Source organism: Acinonyx jubatus, chromosome A1 (assembly GCF_027475565.1).
Source record: "Acinonyx jubatus isolate Ajub_Pintada_27869175 chromosome A1, VMU_Ajub_asm_v1.0, whole genome shotgun sequence".
In the NCBI taxonomy this organism is placed as follows: domain Eukaryota; kingdom Metazoa; phylum Chordata; class Mammalia; order Carnivora; family Felidae; genus Acinonyx; species Acinonyx jubatus.
This window is the reverse complement of record NC_069380.1, coordinates 232,126,887-232,152,811: the sequence shown is the minus strand read 5'-3', so window position 1 is coordinate 232,152,811 and position 25,925 is coordinate 232,126,887. Positions and strand designations below refer to the sequence as shown.

General features: G+C 51.4%; 1 protein-coding gene across 3 annotated transcripts in view; it reads left to right on the top strand.

Moving 5' to 3' along the window:
- ICE1 (interactor of little elongation complex ELL subunit 1) overlaps positions 1-13,258 on the top strand; it is a 57,004-nt gene extending 43,746 nt beyond the window's left edge. The window contains exons 16-19 of one of the 3 annotated variants that reach the window (XM_053202305.1): positions 2,817-3,007; positions 5,276-5,382; positions 11,067-11,165; positions 12,206-12,527. In XM_053202305.1, coding sequence (XP_053058280.1) covers positions 2,817-3,007; positions 5,276-5,382; positions 11,067-11,165; positions 12,206-12,387 — 579 coding nt within the window. In that variant the 3' untranslated portion in view covers positions 12,388-12,527. Of the gene's footprint in view, positions 1-2,816; positions 3,008-5,275; positions 5,383-6,043; positions 7,468-11,066; positions 11,166-12,205 lie in introns of those variants that run through there. The other 2 variants (XM_053202304.1, XM_053202311.1) reach the window with 2 other exon arrangements.
- The last annotated feature ends 12,667 nt before the right edge of the window (positions 13,259-25,925 follow it).

The window sequence follows — 25,925 nt, the reverse complement described above, 5'->3', positions numbered from 1 at the left end:
ATCCTTTAAAATACCATTTTAGCCCAAGCTTATGCGTTTAGTTCGGGAAATGTGCACGGGCCAGCTAGGGAAGAAGTGTAGACTTACGTGTTGTGTGGATTTAACGAAAGTTTCTTCTGTCCACTGGTTTACCGCTGATGAAGTCCACGTGTATGTGTGCAGGGCCCAGAGGGGCTGTCTGCAGTAGGCACTTGGAGAGGCAAAAAAAAATGGTGAGGTGAAAACTTTCCAACTCCACGTTTTGATTTTTTTCAGTCTGTACTCTCTTTTTCTTTTTGGTTGATGGGATTTTTATTTATTTAAGTACTTTGTTCCTATGTGTTTATTTGGTAACTGAGTGCTAATCCGGCATCTAGATTGGTATTCCTTTATGTATAGCTTTTATCGAATGAGAATCTCTGGATGTTGAATTGCCAGCGGGAAACTCGAAGAGATGTCGAATTCAGTGACGGGTTGACTTTGGTTTGTTTTTAAATGACTGTGTATTAACATCCTCTTAATATTATCCTGGCTCATGCACGTAGTGGAATTTTATATGCCGTTTTGCTTTCCTTTTTGGTACTTTTTGATATTAATATTCGTTAGACTTCTAGTTTCTTATGAAAAGTACAGGAAAGGGCTACTGGTGGATACAAGTTAAGGAAATATTTAAAAGCAAGTCTGTTATCATCTGTTTAGCAACTTAGTCTAGACAAAGCAGAGTGTAGTCCTGGGAGGCATCATCAGATTCCCATCAGTCACTGAGTCAGAAGGGCCCTTCCGTCTCCTGCCATTGACCGCGATGGCCACCATCACACCCCCACCCCCAGGTCCCCTGCGGGGCCACGTGCCTCTGCCTGGTCCCCCTGCTTGTGCCCTGGAGCCTGCTCCTCTGGCCTGTTCAGGATGAAACCAGATACGGGTGATTTGATGATAAAAGACATTCTTTATGAAAAAAGCAGAATTTTAAGAAATGTGTTTGCCATATATCAAATAAAAATATCAAGTCCAAGGTACACAAAAACGAGTAATACTTGGGGGAAGAATGCCGTTATAGTACAAGACTTGCAGATTTTCTCTCTCAGAGAGACAAAAAAGAGTAGACGCACTGGAATTCATTAATATGTAAAGTAAACTTGAGTGAAGAATATTATTTTTCTGTTTGCCTATAGCACATGTACAAACCCATCATGAATTTGGTTACGTGAAAACCTTAATTCTTAAAAAGTGAAGATTCCCGGGGCACCTGGGTGGTTCAGTAGGTTAAGCATCTGACTTCGGCTCAGGTCATGATCTCGCGGTCTGTGAGTTCCAGCCTCACGTCGGGCTGTGTGCTGACAGCTCGGAGCCTGGAGCCTGCTTCCGATTCTGTGTCTCCTTCTCTGTGCCCTCCCCCGCTCATCTCGAAAGTTGGCATATATGATCCTGGACAAGTGGGGAATAGGGAACTCAAAAGTAAGATCAGTGTTTCGCAAGTCATTGAAAAGGAAAACCCTTCATACCAAGGGTCTCTAGTTTTGGGAAAACTTAGACTCACTAACATAGTTTAAGTGCTTTCATTATTAAACCGATAAAGTGGCTGATAATTATTTTAAAAATTAAAAATCTGAGAAGCAATCTGAAAAAAAAAAAGAATATAGCTTGAAAGGTATGAAGCAGTGAACAAAAAGAAAACACATAGAAGAAAAACACATTGCCTTTAAAAAATAGTAACGAAACAGATAGCTCTCAGGTCAGACTAATGAAAAAGGAGAAAAGGGAAAATATTGAAGATTTCAAAATGAGAAAGAAAATAGATCTGCGGTCGTAGGATAAAGAGTGCGAGAAGACCGCTAGCCACAACCATGGCGGCAGATTTGGAAGCCAAGGACGGTTTCTAACAAAATAAATAGTATCAGATTTGGTTTTGGGGCAGAACACTTGAAGAAACAGCTGTTTTCAGCTAACATTTATAGAATAGGTGGAAAAGTTGATGTAAAACATAAAAAGCATGCATAGGCTCCACCTGAATTTTGCTTCACCTTATAAAGAACCAAGTTATTCTAGTCTTTTGCAAGTATAAGAAAAGATTGAAAGCTTCCTCTTTACTGTTGATAACAAAACCCAATGGAAAATAGGACGGGAAAGAAAAAGTTGTAAGTCCACTGTTAGGTATCTATCCAAGAAGTCGAATGAACGTCCACACGAAGACTGGTATATGTGTGTTCACAGCAGCATTCTCGCGCATCACCTGAGGCCGGAATAGCCCAGAAGCCTGTCAGTAGGTGAGTGGATAAGCACACTGGTCCGTCATGTAATGGAGAACTATTCAGCAGCAAGGAGCGTTCAGACCGCCAATAGGTACAAGGACGTGGGTAAATACCAACAAATGTGCACAGGTGTGAATGAAGCCAGGCCAAGGAGTCCAGCACTGGCTGACTAAATTGTATCAATTTCTGTAACAAGACTGATATCTAGGGTCAGGAAGATGTTAGAATTTAAAGGACTTTTTTGAAGTTAAAAACTTTTTTTTATTATAACTTTTTAATTCTTTGCTTTGAGGTAATGACAATTTGCATTTCTATCTGGATTGCAGCTGCTCTGTTTTCTACCTGACTGGATTCTGCATCCTGCCCGGAGCTTTTTTTGTGGCCTACCCACCACCGGTTTATAATCCGCTTAGGACAAGTATTATGACTAAGATAAACGTAGTTCCTTATTCCAATACAGCTTTCAAAAGGTGTCTTAAAATTAAATGATTATTCATGGGATGCTTGTTACACTCGAGATTACAAATGAAAGGTGCTGTATTTGAAAGTCTAAATTGTATTTTGGTTTTTTCCTTTTTCGTTTGCTAGAATGCTCCTGTGGATGTGGGTTTCATGGTTTCTAAGCTGCTTTTGACCATACAGCTGTGTCCAAAAACAGAATTCCAGTCCAGTGAAAAATTTGGTGAGGATTTGAGTGATAACACTTGGGAGTACATATTTGCCATCGACCTGCTGTGCTGTCACCAGAAGTGGATTTGGACACACGACAACATTATAAGGTGCGGCCGTTTCACTGACTCAGAGCTGGGCTGTTGGATGGGAAGGTAGTCTGTTGAATGGTTGCTGAATTTGGTTGGAGCAGATTTTGCTGTTGAAGGCAGCGGAAACATGTACAAATGACATTTGGATTTGGGTCAGAGTTGGTGAAACTACCCTTGAAGGACTCGTGTTATCGTCACATGTCCTTGCGTTGTTTTTTTGTGGTGCCTGTGACGTCTTCCCCTAGATTGTTTTATCACCACCTCTGTCCCAAGGGGAAAGGAATCTCCTGGAGGAGGGGTGTGGGCCCCTGGCATAAGCCGGCATGCGGAGCAGTGTCCACCGAGGGAAGTGCTCAGCCAGTAGCGTAGGATGAAGTGTGACGATCGCATCTTGACCTTCAAATACTTGGGGAAACCCACGCGAACAGACAGAGTGAGAGTCCAGATTAGCGGCTCTCCTCACCTGGCCTTTCAGGAGAGAACGGAGTCCCAGGCATCTGTTTTATGTAGCGAATCTGCCTTTCTCTGGGCTTGGAGAATTCTGGCACCGGCAGCGTGCCATCTTTGGGAGACCGGGAGGTGGGGGGAAGGAGAAAATAGCTGCTCAAACAGTTGTTCTTATATTAGATCTTAATTGTCTGGGGACCTGACTTAGAAAGGCTAAGGGTTTGGGGGGTCTTTTGATTTTATTTAATCAATCAATTTATCTATTTGAGGTGATTTATTTTTGAGAGAGAGAGTGAGTGTGTGTGTGTGCGTGTGTGCGTGTGCGTGCATAGGGGGGTTGTGTGGGGGCAGGGAGGGCCCGAGGGAGAGGGAGAACCCCAAGCAGACTCTGCCCTGTCAGCGCAGAGCCCAATGCAGGGCTTGTTCCCACGAACCATGAGATCATGACCCGAGCCAAAATCAAGAATTGGACACTTCTACCAACTGAGCCACCCAGGCGCCCCAGAAAGGCTGGTTTAAAGGAGTTTATGACCCGAAAAAGGATTCACAAAGGATTGATAGTCCGTATCCTGGAGATACTTGAATGTATTCTGTGGGAAAGTGTACTCTCCTTTTTTCTCCTTAACACTAGGGAAAGATTATACTCCTAAATGTGAAACAGTAGGGAATTGAACGATGGTACTTCGGTATAACGAGGTACGGCTGTGTTAAAATACACAGCTACAAACGGATGCTCAGGTAGTGACATGATGGCATCTCACAGTCCTCTGCTGACAAGTAAGGAAGTGACAGCCGTCTGCCCAGTGCTGTCAGGAAAGGCACGCGGGCCTCCTGTGGGCCTCATCCCCTGGCTCTTGGTGGGAGCGCAGTGGGCAGGGTGACCGATGAGACCACTGGAAGTGGTTCTCACCAGAGGTCCTTTGGCCAGTGCCCCCCGCTGGGCATGAGGACAGGGTGTGGAAGGCCGGGATCTCTGCCTGAGCAACTCCAGTCCTGGAGCCCTAAGCGCTGTGGTCACCCTCCCCAGGTTTTTACGTACATGCACATGGAGAAGCATGTGGAAAGAAAAATCCGGAGTTAGTGGAGTAACATTCTCTGCAAATGTGCTATTTGGGGCACTTTTAAGTTACATTATTCTCCTGTGTGTTGTCACTCAGCTTTTCGAATACTACAAATGCTATGTAAGAAGGAAATCGGGTTTTGGAAGGAGAGAAGGCAAAGAGGAATTGGCAGTGTTTCAGTCAGTAGAAAGTTTCGAAAGTGTGGTTTTCTTGAGCTCCGTGCTCCTCCGAGGACACGCTAGGCTTCTGGGAAACAGAGGCCACGTGCACGTCTGGAGGGTCCCAGTGAAAATCCAGACCCCCACCGCCGCCAGTTCTGGGACCTGGAGACCTTGTTCAGCTTCTCCACTCAAAGCCTTGTGAAAAGGGCGGAAACAGAATCAAGATGCAAACATAGCTATTTGTAGCCTCTTTGAAGCCAGTGTGGGCAGAGACGCCCCGAATAGTTGGAGAGTGTGTGAGCCTCCCGTGACTGTCCTCATTTTAACCTAAAAAGTTACATCTTCAGAAGTCCCTCTTCTCGGGCGCCTGGCTGGCTCACTTGGTAGAGTGTGTGCCTCATGATCTCAGGGTTGTCAGTTCGAGCCCCACGTTGGGCATGGAGCCTGTTTTTGTAAATAAACAAATGAAATGTTTTTTTTAAGAAGTCCCTTTTCTTGACTAATTGTCTGTCTTTTATGGGCCAGTTTCAAGTTGTTGATATCTGAGCGGTGACACACATATGTTCTTTTCCTGCACATGCACATGAACACGCATGCGTGCTGTTACTGTTTTGTAGTAAAGAGCTGTGGCCCGTCATGGATAAGTGGATAAAATACCGAAAAGGACATGCAAACATTGCATATACTCCCGACATTATTATAGCATCAATTCTGAGGCTGATTGGTGAGTTGTCTGTTTTATTAAGCCTTTTCTTGTTATTGATCGTATCTTGGTAGGGGAATAAAGGTGTAATAATACACGTTGGGGGAACCTTGACCATAACGAGTGACTTTATCACCATCACAGTAGATATTTTCTCGCTTACTCTCCTTACTCCTACTCTTACAAATTCTTGTTTTTTCCCACTCTGCCAGAGATGAAGTTTTCGTGCCAGTATATTTTGTGTATGATTGAACGTGTGCTTCTCAGTTCGTACTGTTCGTAGCCGCACAGGCACACACTGCCATACGCCAGCCGGGGCACAGAGTTGCTCTAAAGGACACTCTGGTCTCATTTGGTTCCTGAAAGTCGGCTGCCTCCCCGCCAGGCACCCGGGTTCTTTCCTGTTTGCCTAGGCAGGGTCACGTCCTGTGGTGCCGTGACTGGGAACCAACTTTGTTTTCCTCCAAGCTGATATGTAGGAATGAAAATCGTTGTGTAAACATATTTTAAATGAGGCATCTCAGATAAGGAGGACCTCAGTGGCTTTTTGGTTCTGCTCCTCCCTGTCTGCCACAGATTTTTATTTCTTAGTTGTTACTCATTGTTTCCTCTTTGCCTCATCTCTGATGAGGTGCTCTCTAAGCCCTGTGGGATTTACGTGATGACATCTGTTACCTTTCAGAAGGCTCTCCTTACTCGGAACTGACTTCTCTGTCTGCAGCATGTAGCATTGCCCCCCCCCGACACAGAACAAACAGGGTTCGTCTGATAACCTGCATTGTAGCCCCTCAGATCCTTGAAAGTACTTCCTGTGACTTTCAAGTATCTCTAGAGTTGAATTATTTAGAACTTCAAGACAGTACCGCTCAAAAGAAGGTTTGAGAGTAATATTTACGTTGTCTAAGTAAGTCTTCTACTTAGAGCTGTCTGTGGCTGCGTTTGTTACTGTCTCAGCAAGAAGGTATTCCTGCTCTGTATCTGCTTCACATGCAAACCTAAGAACCTTGCGCTAAGTAAATGTGTAAAATGGCTCAAGACGGCAACCTGCTTTCAAGGAAGACTCTAATTTCACTGGAAAGGACAGAAAATACACTTGGAGTGAAGTGTGCGAGCCCGGAGTGATTGCCCGCGACCGTGGAGGAAGAGAGCCACCTGCAGAGATGAATAAGGCGTGGGTGGTGGAGGGGGCGAGCGGCTCCGTGGGCACTGCCGCCACACGGGCCCTGCAGAGCCCCTCCCTGCAGGCCCCCGGGACAGTCCGCGACAGCAGGAAGCAGGAAGGACACGAGGGCCAAGGGGCGGCAGACGGGCCGTGTGTGTGTCTGCACATTCTCCTTTCGGTAGCATCTTCTCTTACAGATGTTCATAGTTTGAACTGATTTATTTTAAACCGAGAAACCTTCTTGAAGAAAAAATTAGGAAAAGATGTTAAGTCTATAAATACATATATCAACCTCCATAAAGTATCTTTGGATTTTGAAACGAACACGAAACTTTTTGAAGTCACGCTTACAAAATACTGTGTGATTTTTGCCGCTGTTGTTGCAGGAGGTTGTCCACTTACACGCTTGTTGGTCGTGACGGGAGAGGAAGCGGGCGTGGGAGAGCAGAGGGCTGCGCTTCTGGTGGCTTCCGTGCGGTCCCCGTGCACCTGTGGTGGAGGGTCGGCCCCACACGTGCTTCGCCCCTGGAGCTGGCTCTCCGGAGTCCGTGCCTTCCACCTTTGGCCGGTCGTCCAGATTCCCTGAGAAGCTTCTTAACGAATATGTGTACACTTACATAATTAAGCCATATGTGATGAAGTTACATAAGCTAGGAGTACACGATGACGTGTACTTAACAGCGTTACGGGATGAGATGATAATATATAAACACATGAGTGTCATTCGGAGGATGGATCGCTAGGAAGTGGTAAGGGTGAAAATGAGCGCAGGGTCGGGCCTGGAGGATTCTCCTCGGGTCTGCAGACACCCGGCGTAGCCGCCGCAGCACCCCTGCCCGAGGCGGGTGTGGGGAGGGCCGGCGGGCAGAGGCCGGTGCCAGAGAGGGCGGCGCAGCTTGGCCAGCTCTGGTCGTCTGTGGGCGCTGAAGCCGTGGCGCTGGGCGATGGGGGCGGGGGGTGGGGACAGAGACGGGTGAGGCCTGTGTTCTAGAACTGCAGAGCTCTGACAAGTTGTGTCCGGGCCGGATGTGCACGGACCCCCTGCACAGCTGTCCCATTTGGAGTTTGAGCCGTTTCTGAGAGGAAGCTCCATTAGAGAACCTTCCTGCAGTTTCTGAAGCTGGCGCTATAGAAGTCGGCACACAAACGGGTGAGCCGTGATTTTGCTAGTAGTGACACACTCATCATTCAAAGAATAGAGGAGTCGTCTTTGTTTTTATTTCCAAATTGGCAAAATCCCAAATGAATTTTCACTGCACGGGAAACCCAAGACGCTTTCTGTCAGAACAGCCCGGGGTTACCTGACGTTGCATGGGGGGGTGAGCAGTGCTGTCGAGGTGGTCGTGCATGATGAGTAAGCGGGGTTTCTTCTAGCGTGCGCGACTGATCGCGCATTAGAGCATTTTGGGGAGTGTTTGGGCTGTTCTAGATCAAGGGGGTGCAGAGGAGTGCTAGAACCTGCTTCAGCCTGCTCATTTCGGGGCAGCGGTGAGGCCAGGGAAGGGCAAGCCTCGTCTGAGGTCCCTCGGCGCTGAAGGTGGCCGAGCGGAGACAGAAGTCTGTCTGCTGCTGGACTCGCTCGCGTGCAAAGCCGTGTAGCGCCACCTTTGCCCCTAAGAGCCAGGGAACCCTCCGGGGCCCACCTGGTATTCAGCCCAGAAGCCAGGGGAGCACTGCCCACATCAGGCGTTTGCAGGCCAGGCTGAAGTACAGCCTCTGCTTGTCCATTTCCACCCAGCCTTTTGCCAGGCCTTTCTTTCACCCTTTCTTTGACGTCGCCTCAACTCCTGTTTTCCGTGGCCTGCCCGCACCTGCAGACTTGAGGGAACCCTGGGGGGCTACTCGGTCACCTTCCCCGCAGGCCCCCAGCTGCCTCCCTCATGCTTCCCTGAGTGCTGGGGGCTGTTACCTTTGACAGCGAGGTGAACTCCGTGTTTCTTACCCGTGTTTTCACGTGGCCGAATCCCCTGAACTCAGGTTCCCTTCTGGGGGGACTGTTTCCCCCGTCTGTAGGGCAGATTTGTCTCTCATCTTTGTTCTCGTGCATTAAGGTCTTTCCCCCAAGCCACCTACTTCCGACTCATGATTACTGATCATTTGATCCTTGAAAGTTCCATTAATGTAAAGAGCTTATAAAATCCAGTTCATTAAGCGCTTTGAATTTAAAGAAAAGGGGCCATTATATTACCTGGGAAGACATGCGCATCCCGGGCTGAGCGAGCCCGTGTCTGTTTGGCACACGCCCTTCCCCCTGCTCAGCTGCCACGTGTATGTTGCGCACCCCTAGTAGATTGTCCCAGAGGACAGATGGGGGCAGACAGCAGTTTGATCTAACTGGAAGCAGATAATTGAGTGATCGCTGATTGAAATTCCTGATCTCTAAAGTACATTGCTTCTCAACCTCGCTGAGAGATTTCCCGGGAATTATGCAGATGTCCATAGTTTCATTCTGCATTCGAAATTTTCCCGGCATCCATCCATCGGTAGGAATTTATCGAGCTGTCTGTGACAGCATTTGGGCTGCACGCAACCAGTACTGAGTTGGTTCCTGTAGGAAATGCTAAGTGATGAAGGTTACTTCGGTTTCTCCGTGTTCAAGATGGCAACGAAGCTGGTGGCCTGGGTTCGTACATAGATGCAGCTGAGGGTGTGTGTAGAGTTGAGAAAACGCAGACACAGAAGAGTGAGGTTGCAGGGCGATGTCCTAAAAACTCAGGAAAAGGACCTGGATAAAAGGGCATCCAAGTTCGTCTGGAATCCCCTTCCTGTGAGAGAGGAGGGGCGGAGAGCACGAGGCCGCACCTGGAGGGAGGGAACGGGGTTCCACCTCGAAGCAAGCCCACCTCCACGGACCGCGGAACCCAGGAGGGATCCAGGTGGGCGGGGCTAGGCGCGTGGCAGCCTCGCTTCCTCCGCCTTCAGCGGGATGTGCCCCCCCGCCCCCCCCCCCCCCCCCCCCCCCGTGAGGACCCCCAGGGCTTGTCACTGCAGGTCCTACTGACTGGGGAAGAGCTTCCGTTAGCACTGAAAGCCAGTAATGATAAACCGGTGTTAACATAAATGACATTCTCCGTGGAAAGTGGTTGCCAAACAAAACCGACCTCGAGGAGAACGGTTAACTTGCTGCAGACCCTCTTTTCTGCCAGGATCCGAGGGCCTGTCCGCGCTGCACCGGGCGCTTGCAGTGGGTTTTTTGGTTGAAGTGTGTAAAGAAAATCCGGCTTTGCACGGAGCTCCTGAGTGTTTTAATAGCCCTTTTAGATCATTGTGGATATGCTGGGACAGCACGTAAAAATTCGCGAGTGCCGACTCCCTAAACGGATGGAGTGGGGTCTGAACCGTCACCAGGGGGCCTTCCTGCCGCATCACCCGCTGGTCACGGGTCCTGAGGGCTCCAGGGCGACTTCATAAGGCGCGCTGCTCCCTCGGAAAATACTGATTTGCACAGATCTTCCAGCCGTCAACAACATCCAGAAGACAGACATTAATATCGTCGCAATCTCATCAGAGAAGTCTTAAACTTTGAAGCTGTCAGGCGCAGGATGGCTGGGGGAAGTTTTTCCAAAATTCTAATTTGGCTTAAGAGCGCACATTTTGTCACTGACAGCAGTGATCAGTTTCCTCGCTTTACTCGTTTTTGAGAAGAGGTCTGTCTGGGCCCGAAGAGCTGTAGGTTGTCAGTCATTCGGCAGAGAAATGTGGGCGTGTCTCGGAAGAGCACCGCCTCCCTCCCGGTTCAGGCAGCCCCCTCGGTGCGTTGCCGCGGCCCGAGCCTGGCCAGGCCCCCGGTGTGCCGTGTGCCCCCCACACCCACAGCAGCTTACGGGCTGAGTAATTGTTGGTGCTTCGGAGGGGGGCATCGTTCCGTGAAAGTAGCTGTTTTGACCGGGAGCTCCTGGTGGCAGCAGTGGCCCCCTTGCGGCCGCTGCCGTGACTGGTGCCGCGGACCCAGTCGTCCCATCTGCGCTGGTGTTGAGCCTGGGTCTTATCTCAGCATCGGGAAGGAGGCAGGTCGCCTCTTAGTCCACGCTGTTCCGCTGTGAAAATCATTTGGACCCTGGGGACCGTGCAAACCACGCCCGCGCGCTCCCGGGCTGCGGCACGTACGGGGCTGCGCCGCTCGGAAGGGTGCTGGTCCAGAACCTGGCTGCCGGCGCCGCGGCCTCGCCTGGGTCCTCCCGACCCAGCACAAGTCAGCCGTGTCGCGCGGAGCCTGCCGAGACCACGCGCTCCGCCGAGCTCTCTCTCGGCTCCCTCGGCGGAGAAAGCCGCACGTGCGTGCCGCCCTCCTGTGACCGGAAGAAGGGACGGTTAGTCATCCTGGCCACCGTTGCCCCACCCCCCAGGGGGACAAGGGGTGCTTTAGGCGTCCCGACTTTCCTGTTCCGCCCGCTCTCGGGTGAGGACAGGGAGCCGTTTCAGCTTGAGGATCCTTCACCTTAATGTGCGGAACGGCATAAGAGAGAAAACGTGAATTTTACATTCTCGGGAAAAGTTGTCATGTAACCAAAGACCGTTTACGTTTCGGTTTGTTTCCCCCCAGGTCGGTTGGGCCAGTTGGGCTTGAAGGAAGGGTTCCCGTCTGCTGTGAAAAGCATCAGCTCCGTTATCGGCATGTTTATTCAGCATGCCCAGGACGAAGGTAGGACCCGTGTCCGCTGAGATTGTTCTGAGCCCCTCGTGGCCCCGTTAAGCCTCTTGTGAGTTCCCACTGTGCGCCCTGCTCTGTGCACCTCTCGCTGCCGTTAGGCTGGGGGAAATGCGTGGTTTTCATGCTTTTAAATGTGTGTCTATTTTCGAGAGAAGGCGAGCGCGTGAGGGGGAGGGAGGGGCACAGAGAGCGGGAGAGAGAATCCCAAACAGGTTCCACGCACAGCCCAGAGCCCGCCACCGGGCTCGATCCCAAGATCCTGGGACCGTGACCTGAGCCGAAATCAAGAGTCAGACACACAACAGACTGAGTCACCCAGGCGTCCCCCCCCCCCCCACCTTTTTAAAATGTTTATTTGAGGGGTGAGTAATTTTTAAAGCTATGTTTCAGAACTGACGTTTGAGCACATGTGGGTTTTATGTTGTGTTCTTTGAATTGTAGTTTTAACTGAAATTCAGCTAAATTAAATTTTCATTAAAGGACTTGTAAATAAACTTAAGCTAAATGAGAAAGAAGCCTAGCACACGTGGTCTGTGACCTCGCTGTAACCTACCTTCCTCTGCCGTCTGGCCTCTCTCAGGCACATGGGGGGGGGGAGGGGGTGGCAGTGCGGCCCCGGGGAAGGGCTTTTCTTCCCCTCTGGTGTCTGTGTTCGTTTTCAGAGTAGCACTTGCTACTCTTGCAGTAGCACTTGCAGTGGCTATGTAATGGAATCATTTATTTGAGGAATGCTCCGGGATCCAGCTTCCATCGCAACATAAATGTGGAGCGTGATCCTTCCGGAGCTTCCTGCTCGGACACCCCGGCCGTGCCCTGGGTGCCGGCCTGCACACGGCTCTCTTGCCGTTTTGTTTCTTGCCACGTGTGGATGGGTCTTCGTTAATTTTTTCACTGTGGGTTTTTTCTCTGATACTTTTCACTGCTGGCAGAAAGTGTCCTGTGTGTGAAGAGTGTTCCCGCAGATTACGGCATTCAGATTCTGAATAACAAGCATTTTCTTGCGTAGCGACTGATAGGAAAATTCTTTGCAGATATACCGTGGGGCATACAGCTAGCAGCTGTGTACGCGCTTTGCGATCTGAGTCCCAGCAACCCAGCGGAGATCTCCCGCATCCTGGAAGCCTGGCGCAGAGAGACCTCTCACAGCGTTCCCTCCGCGGTGCTCAGCTGCCTGGAGGAAGTCAGCTGCCTGTGCGCCGAGGAGGTGGGCTAAGAAGCCGTGCGCCCCTGCGTCTAGAGAAGTGCCTTCGCGAGTCTGAGTCCGGACAGTTGAGTCAGCTCGCAGAGTCCCGACTGAGGCTTCGGAACGTCGTCGCAGAGGAGAGGATGTCCAGGCGCGCCCGTCGCTGTGGCGAGGACACCGGAGCCAGCAGGGGCCGGGCCGCCCTCCCCCAAACCGCATACATTTCACTTAAGGCTGTTGTGATTCCATGACATGTGGGTTGTATTATTGTGTCTTGGTCAAACAACAAAAACTTGAACTTAGCCCTTTTTTGCTGCAGAAAGTGTCCTTTTAGTCGCTTTTTAAAATTGAGTGGCATTTTATAATGAATTTAATATAAAAGCATTGATTTGGTTCCTGAGCTAATTTTGGACTTTGCGCTGGAATGGTTGACTAGGAAAAAATAAATCGGCTAAGAAGGATCTAGAAGACTCTTCCGCGGTCTTAGCTGGAAACGGACTGTTCCATTGTTTCTCCAGGTGGGCGCACCACGGGTGAGAGGGAACCCGGGGAGAGCCTTCGGGCCCGTTGTAGCGCGTCTTCTTCCTGTCTCTGCGGTTCCTTAAAACCCTGTCACTCTAGGAGGACCAGGAGCGCCTCCGAGCAAAGGTCACTTGCAGGGTCGTGTCCGCGACGTGTATCTAAACGATTCAGAGGCCAGCGCGGGTGGGTCTCTGTGTGTGCCGTGTACATATGGACAGTGCTATAATGTGTTTCACATTTGATGATATTCCACTTTCGGAATTGTAGTATTTGTACATAGAAAATGGGTTTAATAACTCACCGTGGTTCCGATTTGTCTTATATTCATCATTTCTTAAAACTCTTGTATGTGTTTTTTGTAATAAAAAATAAAAAGTAAGCCACGCACGTGATTATTCTCATCCGCCAAGAGTGACACTGGGTGCTAGTTATCAGCAAAGATGGAAAATTCTCCACTCTAACCAAAGGGAAGACGGCCGCTCCAAAACAGGAATACGCCACGCGCTGTTATCAAGACGGTCGTGAGTGTTCTCCGAGATGCTCTTGGCGTCACTGATCCCGCGTGATTACGTGCTGATGGCCCCTCTTTGTTTACTTACGAATATTGCTGCCCTTTAAAAAATCACCTCCGACAACTCTTTTGTCACTGCTGCCTCGTGTTTTGAAAACAGTTGTAACAAACATAATCGACATTTCTAAATAACTCTGCGCTGCCCTTTGGAAGCTTTTTGTTGGCGGGTTGTTCTTTCTGCCAGTATTTACTGAGCGTGGGCTCCGTGCTGGGGCCTCCCTGGGAGGAGCTGGGGAGCGGCCAGCCCGGGCTGTGTTCTCAAAGACCTGTGAGCTGCTGGGGGAGAAAAACCCGGCCCCCCAGTGAATCGGCCGTCTGAAATTGGAGCAGGTGTAGTGAGGTCAACGTGGAGGTTTGTGCCGGAACAGCAGGGGAGACTCTGTCTGCACCGGTCCCTCTGAGGCCGTGGCCGGCAAGCTGGGAGCTGGGCGGAGGGAGCGAGCCTTGAAAGGAGACGAGTGACCCTCCCGGGCAGGCGGCTGGCTCTGAGAGGGAAGAACCCGCTGCGTGCGGGAAGGAGGCCGGTGTGGCCCGGGCACGCTGTGGAAGGGAGCGCGTGGTGTTTGTTCGGTCAGTCACACAGGCAAGGGCCCGTCGCCGGCACCCGGGGGCCCCGGGCGCATTCATGCTTAGAGGGAGGTTTGACCGAGGTGTCCCACGCAGTCACCTTCCACTGTGGCAAATGACGGGAGGAGGGCAAGAGGGAAGCAGAGACCCGTCGGGAAGTCGGGGGAGAGCACAGGGCGGCAGTGCAGGGGGCGAAGGGTGGGGGGGGGGGGGGTTTCAAGTCCCCCTTGGGAGTAAAGTCACTGCTGAACTATGCATTGCCGGAGGGGCAGGTCGGAATCGGGATCCCCGGGTCACGGAGTCGGGCACCAGGGCTGGGGACAGGTGCAGAGGCTGGTGGTTGGAATCACGAGTCCTAGGTGTGCGTCTGGGATGTGGGGACCATGAGACATGGCAGTGGAGGGGGCAGCCTTTACGGGCAGAAGTCTGGGGGTGGATGAGATCGGGCAGAAGTTGGGGAGTCGACGGCGTAGGGAGGCTGTTTGAAGCTGTGTGTGTGATCACGAGGAAGGAGAACTTGCCAGCTTCGGTACCTCCTGGCATTTGAGGCTGTGTGGGCTGGGGACAGTGGGGTGGCCCCTTGGCGGCTGTCTCCTGGCCGAGGCTAAGAAGGCAGGGAGGCAGGCAGGTGGCCGTCTCTCTGCGCTGGAGCCGCGAGGTCAGGTGAGGTGATGCATTTTGCCCCCCGCGGGTGGCGGGGACTCGCTGATCCTTTCCCGGAGGAGAGGGCATTAAGGGAGAGAGAAGAGTGGGTCCGCGGACAGGCTTGTGGGAGAATCTGCCTGGTAAATGGACTGGTCATAGGCTTCAGAACGGCTTTTGGACCTCGCTAGGTGTCATTGGTGGAGAATGCTGGCATCCAGGCAGAACACCGTTGCAGGTTTTATCACTTAGGGGAAACGAATAAACAACAAAGGGAATGTGCAGTTGAACCTGGAGTTGGATGGGGCGTTAGGCTAGAGCGGGGTCCTGTGTGCCCAGGAACCACACAGGGTCTGGGCAGCCCAAGCCGGGCCCCACACAGTTTAGGATTACAGCCCGGGGCAGGCCAGGCCACGCACTCTGGGCTGGGCCCCCTAACGCTAAGGGCACAGGATGAGGAGCTGTCCCTGGGACGGGGGCGGTGAGCCCTGTGGCCGTGATCGTCACTCACTGCCGAGCCCTGTCTGCAGGGACTTTGCTCAGGAAGTCCCCGCTCTTCGTTCCGAAAATCAGCCTGCATGCGGCCCTTCAGGCTGTCATTTTCCACCGTGATGGCACTCGGTCACTGCTTGCTTCGTTTTTCAAGACATGTGCTGGCGTCACTCACAGATTGAACTTCTGCAAGAATTAGGAGCCTGGATTAATTTGGGAATGGGAAGAATTGCACCGTGGCCATTAGAGGGCGCTGCAGCCTCGCCCGTGAGCAACTCCCGCCGGGCCACAGAGGGCACCTGCCTGGGATGTGTCTGATGAGGACAGTGCACACTCACAGAGCCTCTCACCCCGGGACACCTGGTTCCCGAGTGAGATTCCCCTGCCTCGGCCCATTCTCCCCAGCAGCAAATGGGGAGAATGTTTGGAAAGGGTCACACGTAAGCTCAGCGGTACCTGAGAGCATACCTACCCCTCCCGCCAAACACAAATGCACACGCTTTGCCTGTTCGATTCTCTCCTGGATGTTTTTTAACGACCCTGGAGCAAAGGGCTTGGACATAAACAGATACACGCATAAGGTGGCCAGGTGCCTAGGCCGTAGCGATAGTGGCTGGGACGAGCCCGGTCCTGTGTGCACGGCGGTGAGACCCCCCCTGCCCACCCTGAACACGCTGGGTCCTGTTCAGATGCCGTCCCTCACACGTCCTCTCGCGCAGGACCATAGTGTAGGCAGTCAGTGGCGCACGTGGAGCTCAGACTGGTAAGTTTAATCCACCTGCCGGAGACTGAAGAGAAGGGGTTTGGTGTGGAACGTTCTAGAAACGTAGGGGAAAGTGTTTCAAAAGGAGGGCCGAGCCATTAACTGAAATACACTTTCCTCGCCTCTTTCCTTCCGTTTGCCGGATACCTGGTGGGAGGAATTCTGCGCGTGGTTGTGACACGCAGAAAGTTCCTTTTCGTACCTCCGAAGAGAGTTCTGAGGGAGACTGACTTTCATGGGTCTGTCTGAAGTGAGGAGCGGTTCCTGAGCCGGGTCCTATGTTCGGCGCACTCACATGGCGCCGAGGGCGTGACTTTGGTTTTGGGAGAGTGACCGCGTCTGCCGGCTCTTGGGGAAGGACTTGGGGCCGCTGGTGCCCATACCTGGCGGCTGGTGCTGCCCTGTTGGGGGCTCTGTGCTCGGGGGCCAGGGGCCCGTTGGGCCGATCCCCCCACCCCTGGTTCTCGGAGGGCCCGGCCTCCCCCCTGCGCCCACGAGTGCCAGAGTGCGGGGTCTGGGGCCACGGGTAAGAGGCCTCCTGCGAGAGGCACGCCCCCCCCCCCCATTCCCTTCAGGGGAAGCGGGAGAGGAGGGGCCGGTAACCTCCCGCCATCGGGAACCGCGGTCTGTTCTAAGTTGTTGACGCATCGTTAGGAATATTCTTTTCTTTCTTTTTTATTCTTTTATTTTTATTTTTTAATGTCTGTTCAGTTTTGAGAGACAGAGCACAAGCGGGGCAAGGGCAGAGAGAGAGGGAGACCCAGCATCCGAAGCAGGCTCCAGGCTCCGAGCTGTCGGCACAGAGCCCGACACGGGGCTCGACCCCACGAACCGTGAGATCACGGCCTGGGCCGAAGTCGGACGCTCCGCCGACTGAGCCACCCAGGCGCCCCTGGAATATTCTTTTCTTAATACATGCTCGGTAATTGCTGCTGTGGGATGACGTCACCCTGCATCACGGGTGCGCAGCTGACAGAAGAGGAAAGCGAGGGCTCAGAAATGTCAACCCTGAACCCTCCACACCTTTCGCGTTCACAGCTGATCTGCTTGTCGCCATGTTTCTGTGTGTAAGTGTGTTACCGTGGATCCACTTTTAATAGTTTACATTGGGACCCGGTGCAAGGTTTAATTTAATTTTCCGTGTTAATTCTGTTCCGTGTGCACCGAGCAAATTCAAAAGGGAAGCAGGTCACACGCTGGCCCCCAGTCTCCCTCCGGCCTGCTTCCCGGGCCCGCGGCTCCCTCCACATCCGCCAGCCCCTCCCGACTCCCACCGGATGGCCTGACGCCAACGTGGGGGACCGCGTGCCCGCCTCACCCCTCTCTGCCCACGACCCAGAGCTTACTGACAGCAGGGCTGCGGGCCCTCCTGTCTGCTGCTCCCCTGCCTGCAGGGCGGGGTCCTCCGGGGAGGCTGCCGGCTTGGCGGGGACGGGAGGGCCCGCAGTGACTGGGGGGACACATGTACCCTTGTCAGTGGGCGCCCTCAGAAGCTGAAGGTGGCAGGGAGTCCGGTCTGGAGGGCTGTCCCTTCACTCCAGCCTTAGCATTCTGGGAGCGGGCACTCCCGCTGGGGTCCTGCTCCCCCTGAAGGCGGGGAGGGCCGTGTGGTGGCTCTGAACCCAGCTGTCACTCAGGTGGTTCGTACGCCTGAACACCAACTCGGGCGGATGGCCGTTGTATGATTCCCTGAAGTCCAAGCCAACACCGGTCAGACTCTTAAAATCAGCTCTAATCTGTGTGCAGCAAGCCCCAAATAGGGGAACCATTCTGACCTCGGAGGAATCCTACTTCGGGTTTCCTGACAGTCCTCTAAACACCACCACCTAGTAACTTTGGGGGGAGGGTTGTGTTTATGATGAGCCAACCAAGTCAGTGTCTGTCTACACCTGCTTTGTCTGATGCGGTATTTAAGGCCACCTTCAACGAGTGGACCAATGGAAGGTGACAGAGGGGGGTTAGCGAAACGATTGACAGTAGGGCCGGAACCACAAGTGCCAGGCCCTCTGCCCTTCCTGGGTACCACCGCCACGTGTCCCTTGGGGGCCCAGGCACCTGCTCCCACAGGCACCGGGGAAAGCCCACCTCCATCTGCCCATCAGTCACTAGCAGATAATTGAGGACTGGCCTTATTTTCTTTCATATTTTCAATGTTCATTTATGTTTGAGACAGAGAGAGACGGAGTGTGAGGAGCGGGGGTGGGGGGCAGAGAGAGAGGGAGACGCAGAATCCGGAGCGGGCTCCAGGCTCCGAGCTGTCAGCACGGAGCCCGACGCGGGGCTCGAACTCCCGGACCGCGAGATCGTGACCTGAGCCGAAGTGGGACGCTCAACCGACGGAGCCCCCCAGGCGCTCCCCGACTTGCCTTACTTTGATAGCAAACAGCAGTCATGTGTGCAGGTGTCTGGACGACCCAAGTCTGAGCTGCGGAAACTTCCCTCGCAGGAAGACTACTGGCACGTCGGGTCTCCTGACCTGCATGTCTGTAGTTTTCCGACCAATGCTTCTCCTTTGGGGAAAAAGCACGTTTGTGGAGAAAGTGGAGAGTCTTTCAAAAACAGGCATTTAGCCTGCGGGGGTTTCTTCTGCTCCTTGGAGCCCTGGCCAGCCCCCCCCCCCCCACCGCCTGCCCTGGGCCGAGGAGGGTTAAGGGGAAGCCCCACAGCCCTGTACCTGCTGAGCGGCGGGCGCCCCCACCAGTAACTCGGAGGCGCTCAGGATTTCGTCCGCAGCATCATCCGTTTTCACGTCACCCTGGGGACCTTGGGGAGAGGAGGAAAGGGACCCCGAGGGGGAGGCCCTGCCAGTCGTCGGGTGTTCACTTCCTCCGGAGTCTCGTTAGTGTGGAAACCTCTAGAAAGGCAGAGTTGGGGTCCTTTGTGGTGGCAGCCAGTGCTCCAGAGTCATTTCTCTTCTGGGGACATCAAGGGAGAGACTGATGGAGAAAGCCAGGGGGACCTCCCCCCGCCCCCGCCTTCAAATGCAGAGGAAGTGTTCTTTTGAATGCTGGGGACTCCTTTCAGAGGTTAGGTGACCGCCAGGAGTGTCCAGAGGGCAGTTCCCGGAATGCCTGCAGGGTCTGTAGTGTCCTTTCAGCCTGAGGCCCCAGGGACACGTGCTGTCCTGGGGAGCCACCTGCGGGCGGAAGGAGGGGCGTGACTCAGCGGGCTGTTCAGACAGGCTCCTCTCTGCCTCCGCCACCCAGGGCCAGCCTTCGTTTGCACCTTGGAGACCTGTTTGTTAAATCTGCGGTGGAGGGGAAAATAGTTTTTAAAGCACTCACTCCTTCCTGACCTTTCCGGATCCGTATTTTTAGGGAGCCTGAAGCCGTCATCCAGAATAAAATGTTCCTGCGTCTTTCTGTTCGGACAGCCTATCTGTTTAGTGATGGGGAAATTAGTTTTCTGGATTCTGATGCCGTTGGGAAATACATAACTTTAATTTGTAAATAGAAACATTGACATGGGGGGGGGGGAATAAAGCGAGATAAATACAATTCCAGGAACTGTTCGGTTCACGTTGCTTGATTTCTGGCTTTGCTCAACTGCACACCCCCATCTTCCCAGCCCGCTTGAGGTCAAGGAAACGATATGGCGAACGGTTTGTTTTTACATCGTGCCCTTTACCTGCGCCGCTTTCACTCTGAGATCCCAGTGTGGCCGCGTGGAGAGAAAGGAGAGGGAGAAGAAAAATCTTAAAATAAGAAAACCCTGGTGCCTGGGATTTAAAAGAAATCTGGTGCAGGCGGTGCCCGTCGGAGCCTGGCCGGCCTGCAGGGGGGGCACTGCACCGGCCGCAGGAACGGGGCGCACAGGCGGCGTGAGCTGGTGTGGCGGGGCTCCCCCTGGGGCAGGGGCTCCTGGCAGGGACCTTTAGAGACCCTGCTGAGAGATCACACCCTTCCTTGTTAATCACGGGGCAGCCTCCGTGGGACCACTGGGGCCGGGAGCGCGCACCCTCCTGCGGGTGGAGGGTGGGTGGGGGAATGTCTGTGTTCTCCTGTGACTTCCTGAGGCTGTGGCGTCCCTGGGACTTGTCTTCTGTCTGGGTGTAGCGAGACAGAAGACGCGCATGGCATACGTCACATCTTTCTATGAGTCACCCAAGAAATTTCGGTGGGGCTTAAAACTTTGTTCTGTAGAAAATACAGACAGTACCCCTGAACGATGCCGATTCAGATCATGAGAACTTGAGCTCAGGATGATGAAGTTTTAGGGTGATGGTGGGGTGAGCCGGAACCGACGACCAAGAAAGAATTCTTGAAGACGTTTTTGGTGCAAGAAAGGCGATTTTTTTTTAAATTTTTTTAACATTTATTTATTTTTGAGACACAGAGAGAGAGCATGAACAGGGGAGGGTCAGAGAAAGAGGGAGACACAGAATCCGAAACAGGCTCCAGGCTCTGAGCTGTCAGCCCAGAGCCCGACGCGGGGCTCGAACCCACGGACCGCGAGATCATGACCTGAGCCGAAGTCGGACGCCCAACCGACTGAGCCACCCAGGCGCCCCAAGAAAGGCGATTTTATTAAAGCATGGGGACGGGACCCGTGGGCACAAGAGCTGCCCTGGGGTCCTGACGGGTAACTCGTTATATAACCTTAGGTTGGGAGGGGGTTAGGGATAGAGTAAGTCTCTAAGGTATTTTGGAAGCAAGGTTTCCAGGACCTTGAGGGGCTAGCTGTTGTTGCTGGGGAAACACCACTTATCACCGTTTAATAAAACCTCAGTCATGAGCCCTTTCAGATGTGTATCGGGGACCATAAGCTTGGATGTAGGATTGCCAGCATATGTCCCAGGGCAGGTGAGATAAAGGAAGTAGGCTTACAGGGTCCTCGAGGTTGGGACAGTGTTAAGCTAAGGGGCTCTTTTGTCCCCAGCAAAGTGTCATCATCGAGGCAGCTGAGCTCCTAGAGGGAGGTCACTCTGCCCGTTTCAAGGACTTGTCAGTGGGCTGCAGGCGGTAAGGGAATTTAATTTTTCATTTGCCTTAGTTTCCCACACCACCATAGCAAGCACTTAAACCCCTCTCCTTGGTTCTTGGGTAGCCAGGAGTGTCCAGAGAATGTCACACATACACCGTGGCTGGGGGGGGGGGGGGGGGGAGGGGGATGGTACTACCCTGTATTTTGCCCTCAGCTTGCCCCATGATCCCCCATCAAGGAGACATTCACCTCGGAGACACTGCTTTTTATTAGCAAAGCCCATCAATGCTCTAATAGCTTTTGGGCACGATCCTGGTGGTTTGGGAATTGACAGCTAGTAACCTTTCACCATCGGAAAGGAATTATTTTGATTGCTTTCTTTTGCCTTTATTGCCTTCTTGTTGATTTCGGTTGGGTTTTTTTAGGGGTGGGGAGAGGGGAGATTTGCTTTAAATGTTCATGTTTATACCCAAATATCACAATCTTCTGTGTTAATGATTGAAGTAATTAAGTGCCACCAATTTCTTTCGGTTAAATGTTTAAATTGTTGGCTCGGTAGAGCTTTTCAAGACAAACTATTTTATTAAAACAGAGGAATATTGTATCTCTGCATTAGAGCCTGCTTGAAAATCAGGGAAGGGCATCGCTGCGGCTGCCTCCAGAGCTGAGCGGCAGGCAGGTTAGGTGACCTCCAGTCAGTGACAGCGTGGCTTGTAAAGAGCACTAAGCAGAATGTAGGAGCTTGTTTCTGTTTCTAGCAGCCTCGTGAAGTGTCAGTGGCCATGGATACGGTGTTTCCTGAGTCAGATCCAGGTAGACTGAGCAAAGGCACGACAAAAGTATCTGAGAGGTCGGCCCTGATTTCTAGCCACTCGCCTTGTCTCAGAAGAACGGAGCTGCCGGTGTGCCCCGGCCAGTAGAGCGGGACAGCCCGTGGCCCACACGAGGCAGACAGACGAGTGCTCTCAGCCCCACTGCCCCCAGACCCTGTGCCAGGTCTCTGTGACTTCAGTCTCGAACCCGCTGTTCCTAGTGCCCGTGCCATCATCTGCACCCAGCGTGCGTATCCGTGCAGGAGGCGTTTCTTCTCTGCAAAAAGGGCAAATGACCGTGTGTGAAGAATTCCAGGATTACTTACTTCCACTTTCACCCTGGACCGGCCCTCGGCGTTTCCATGTAATTCCAGAATCGATGACGCACTTCCCTTTTACGAAGCTGGCACGGATTTATTCAACCTTGCTTTTAAACTTAGTAATATCTACCTTCGCTTCAGCATGTACAGCTGCCAAAGTAAAGGCTAATATAAAAGCCACTTTAACCCAAAGGCTTTAAAGTCAAAATGGGCCAGTGGCCCGAGGCAGGAGCGGGCTCTCTCCTTCGAAAGTTCTGGAAGGTGGTCATCCGGACGAGTGTGTGGAAGTTTGCCCAACTGTCCTGCCCTTAACCCAGGTCCTGGAGTGTGCTTTAAAAATACAGATCCTGAGGCCCCTGGAAAGCACAAACTTGCACACTAGTTGTCAGGAAAGCCCAACAGAGGTAGTAAACGTTAACGAAGGAATCCTGCAGAATTGCAGACTCACAAATGCTGAGTAAGACATTTAAAACAGTGCACAGTTGAGCTGGCAGAAAATAAGAAAATCTGCTGAAGGTGAGACAGGACAAGGAAGCTGAAATCCACTCGGGGAGGCATCATTTCAGCATCTGCCTGCGTGACAATGGGAGGGAGTAAGCCAGTCTCAGGTGGCAGACGGATTGAGGTGTGCGGGCCACACGGAAGGGGAGAGGTGACAAGGCCTGGGGAGAGAAGGACACGGGTTCCATCAGTGACAACCGCACCCCATGAAGCCAGGACACAGGTAGGGATGAAATTCTAGGTCAAGCCAAGGAAAAAAAAAAAAAAAACACAGAAGGAGAAGGTAGGGACAGGAGCCCCCCTCCATCCCAGCTGTGGATGGAAGAGGAAAAATCACCCCCAGCACACACACAAAACAGTATCTTGCATGAGAATTCCTACCCCACGTCTTGCACTCGTGAGTGTGGATAGGAATGTGCACCACTTGTGTGGCCCCAGTCCCTCCAGGTGAGTTTACAGCGATCCCAATTTAGCTGTGCTAAAGCACCTGGAAAAGCCGAATGGAAATCCTTGTTGGAGGAAAGAGTTTTTAAAGCCCAGTCCTTAAAGAATTCCCACAGGTAAAGTTCCAAGGAGCATGAATTCATACTCATACCCATAAAACAACTGAAGAGACGAGAACTTCCAGTAAGAACAAACTCCAGGTTTATGGACTTTGTGTATGTCTTGTTTCCCAGATTTAGAATACACACAGTAAGTATTTCACATTTCAAAGAAATTGGACGGGAAGATGAAAACATAACAGGAGGACAAGGGATGATGGAGGTTTATCAGACAGTCGGTGTGAAAAACAAAACAGAACTAAAACCAAGACGCAGACACGCACGTGTGTATCTCAAAGTATAAAGCCGGGAGACAGGATATGAGCAGATTAGTTACAAATCAGGAGTTATTGGTATAAGAGTGCCCTGCAAATAATTACAGAAAACAACTCAAGAGAAAAAATGATAGGAAATAGAGGGTGAGAGGCGTGGAAGATGTCTCCCAAGAGACTGATGCTCTTGATAACCCAAACAAGACGTATAAGCCACGAAATCCTGGTCTTTCCAAACCAGTGAGAGAGCTTAAAACGTGGGGGAAAAATCCCATAAGGAACTTAATTCCAAGAAATGGCGAGGTTTTCAGAGGCGAGAAGAGACCCAGAGCAACTCACATTCTTGGTGTACATACAAGAGAAACAGGATTCTGCCGTAGATGGGGATAAGGAGAAGTGGGTATGAATTTTAAAAGTCTTCGCATGGCCACACGAAGCTGGCAGATTGGAATTCCGAGGAGCCCCAGTCACAGAACCGGTCTTTCCCACAGGCCCTCCTCGAGTGCTCAGGGTCAGGGCTGGACAGGAAGCTGGAGATTCCCCCAACGTTCCGGGCACCTCCTCCAAGTCCAAGACAACCACCTACAAGAGGAGGGGAGAAGCAGCACATGAGAACTGATGTCAGTCAGTCAGAGGCGCTGTGGATTGTCAGCTGCCGAGGGCTGGGCATGAGCAAGAGACCTGGGGGATTGTCCACGGGCATTAGCTGCAGGTGGGTGGGACAGCGGAGAGAGCCCGTCCGTCCACGTACCGAGGCAGAACAGGTGCCCTAAGGGCCGTGGCTGCACCAGAACGCAAAGGGAGCTCAAAATATCGGTTGACTTGTAAATCTCAAGATCTCATGGTGTGGAAAACAGGCGGTTTGGGTAACATGAAGACATTTGGGAAATCTTGCCACAGCCCAGACCCCAAGCACTGCAGAATGGAAAATCCTAATCCCATTCTCAAAACATTTGAAGGTCGTGGTGAATTAACTCCACTTGCCAAAAAGCTCAGACCTGGCTTAATGGTAAGACACATTTACTCGGTCCCTCCAAACCAGTGGCCTGAGCCAGAAAGGAAGTGCCCTTTAAGATAAAAATACTATTTACTTCAGTCTCTACTGTTCTCATATACCACGATGAAGAAAGGAAACAGTAAAGACAAGTAGACCCATAGATGGCTCAGATGTTGGAATTATTTGACAAAAGCTGTAAAATAACTAGAAATATGTCAAATGATCTATTGGAAAACGTGTGCGGTAGATATGAACAGATCTACTGCACAGTAGATCTCAACAGTAGATATGAACAGATGAATTTTAGCAGACGCATGGAAAGTATCAAACAAATCAAGTAAAAATGCTAGTAGTGAGAGAGATAATATCAGAAATAAATATTTTATTGGGTTTAATATCAGAGTGAGCCAGCAGAGGAAATGATCGGTAAACTTGAGGACAGGTTAATTGGAAGGCTCTAAACTGAAATGCAAAGAGGAAAAATATTTAAAAAAAAAAAATAAAACAACAGAAAAAAACAATAGATAAAAATGTCTTAATTTACGGGACAATATCAAATGGCGCAGCATTGTAATTGGAATCTGAGAAGGAGAAGAGAATGAGGAAGAATAAGTTTAATGAAATATTTGCTCCGAATGGTCTAAAATTGACGAAAGACATCAACGCACGATTCCAAAATGCTCGGAAAACACCAATCGGGAAAAATAGAGGATGTTCACGCATGCGTGCGTACCCGTGCAAACAGCTGTCAGTCCAGAATTCAATATCCTGAAAAATAGCCTTAAAAAATGAAGCTAAGACAATCCCAAATTGTAACAGCCTGTGTAATTTCATTCTTGAAATGGCAACGTGGCAGAAAGGGGAGACAGATTAGTGGTCACTAGGGGTCACGGACGGGTTAGAGAGTGTGAGGTGTTTCTTAAAAGAGGCGCCATAATAGATCCTGTATTGACGGAGGCTCCGTATCTTGACTGCCCCAGTGTCAGTATCCTGGCTGTGGTATCGTAGGGTAGTTTTACAAGGTGTTATCATTGGAGGAAACTGAGTACAGGATACACGGAATCCCTCTGTTCTTTAAAGTTGATTATGAATCTAATACTATCTCAAAATGAAAAGATTAACTTAAATAAGTTTTGAGAAGAGAAAAGCTAAGAGCACTTCTCCCGATGAAATCTTCTCTACAGGAAACACTAAAATAATTTCTTCAGGCTGAAGAATAATGTCAGCTCCAATTCTGAATCTGTAGGAAGCAATAAAGAGCACCAGAAAAAGTACGCATTTGTATACGTATAAAGGACATGATAAGTGTGAGTGTGTATTAGAAGTAGAGAGAGGAAGAAATCAAGGGAGGTGAATCCATCTGGAGATGCAAAGAAAGGGATGCAAAGAAAGTGCTATTTCGGTGGCAAGGACACGGACAGCGATAGACAAGTGTGGCCGATAGGTCCGGGTGGGGCCCTGGAGAGTAGCTGGAAATGCTAGAAAAGCAGGCAGATCTCAGGGGGGGCTGTCTTATGCCCCCAGGTGTATGAAAGCTGGTCGTCAAAATCTGTATTAAATGCCAAATTGAGGAAGGAAGGAGTATACCATCCCACTGCTCTATATTAATACCGTGTAATTGAGGTCTTACAATGTGCTTTGCAT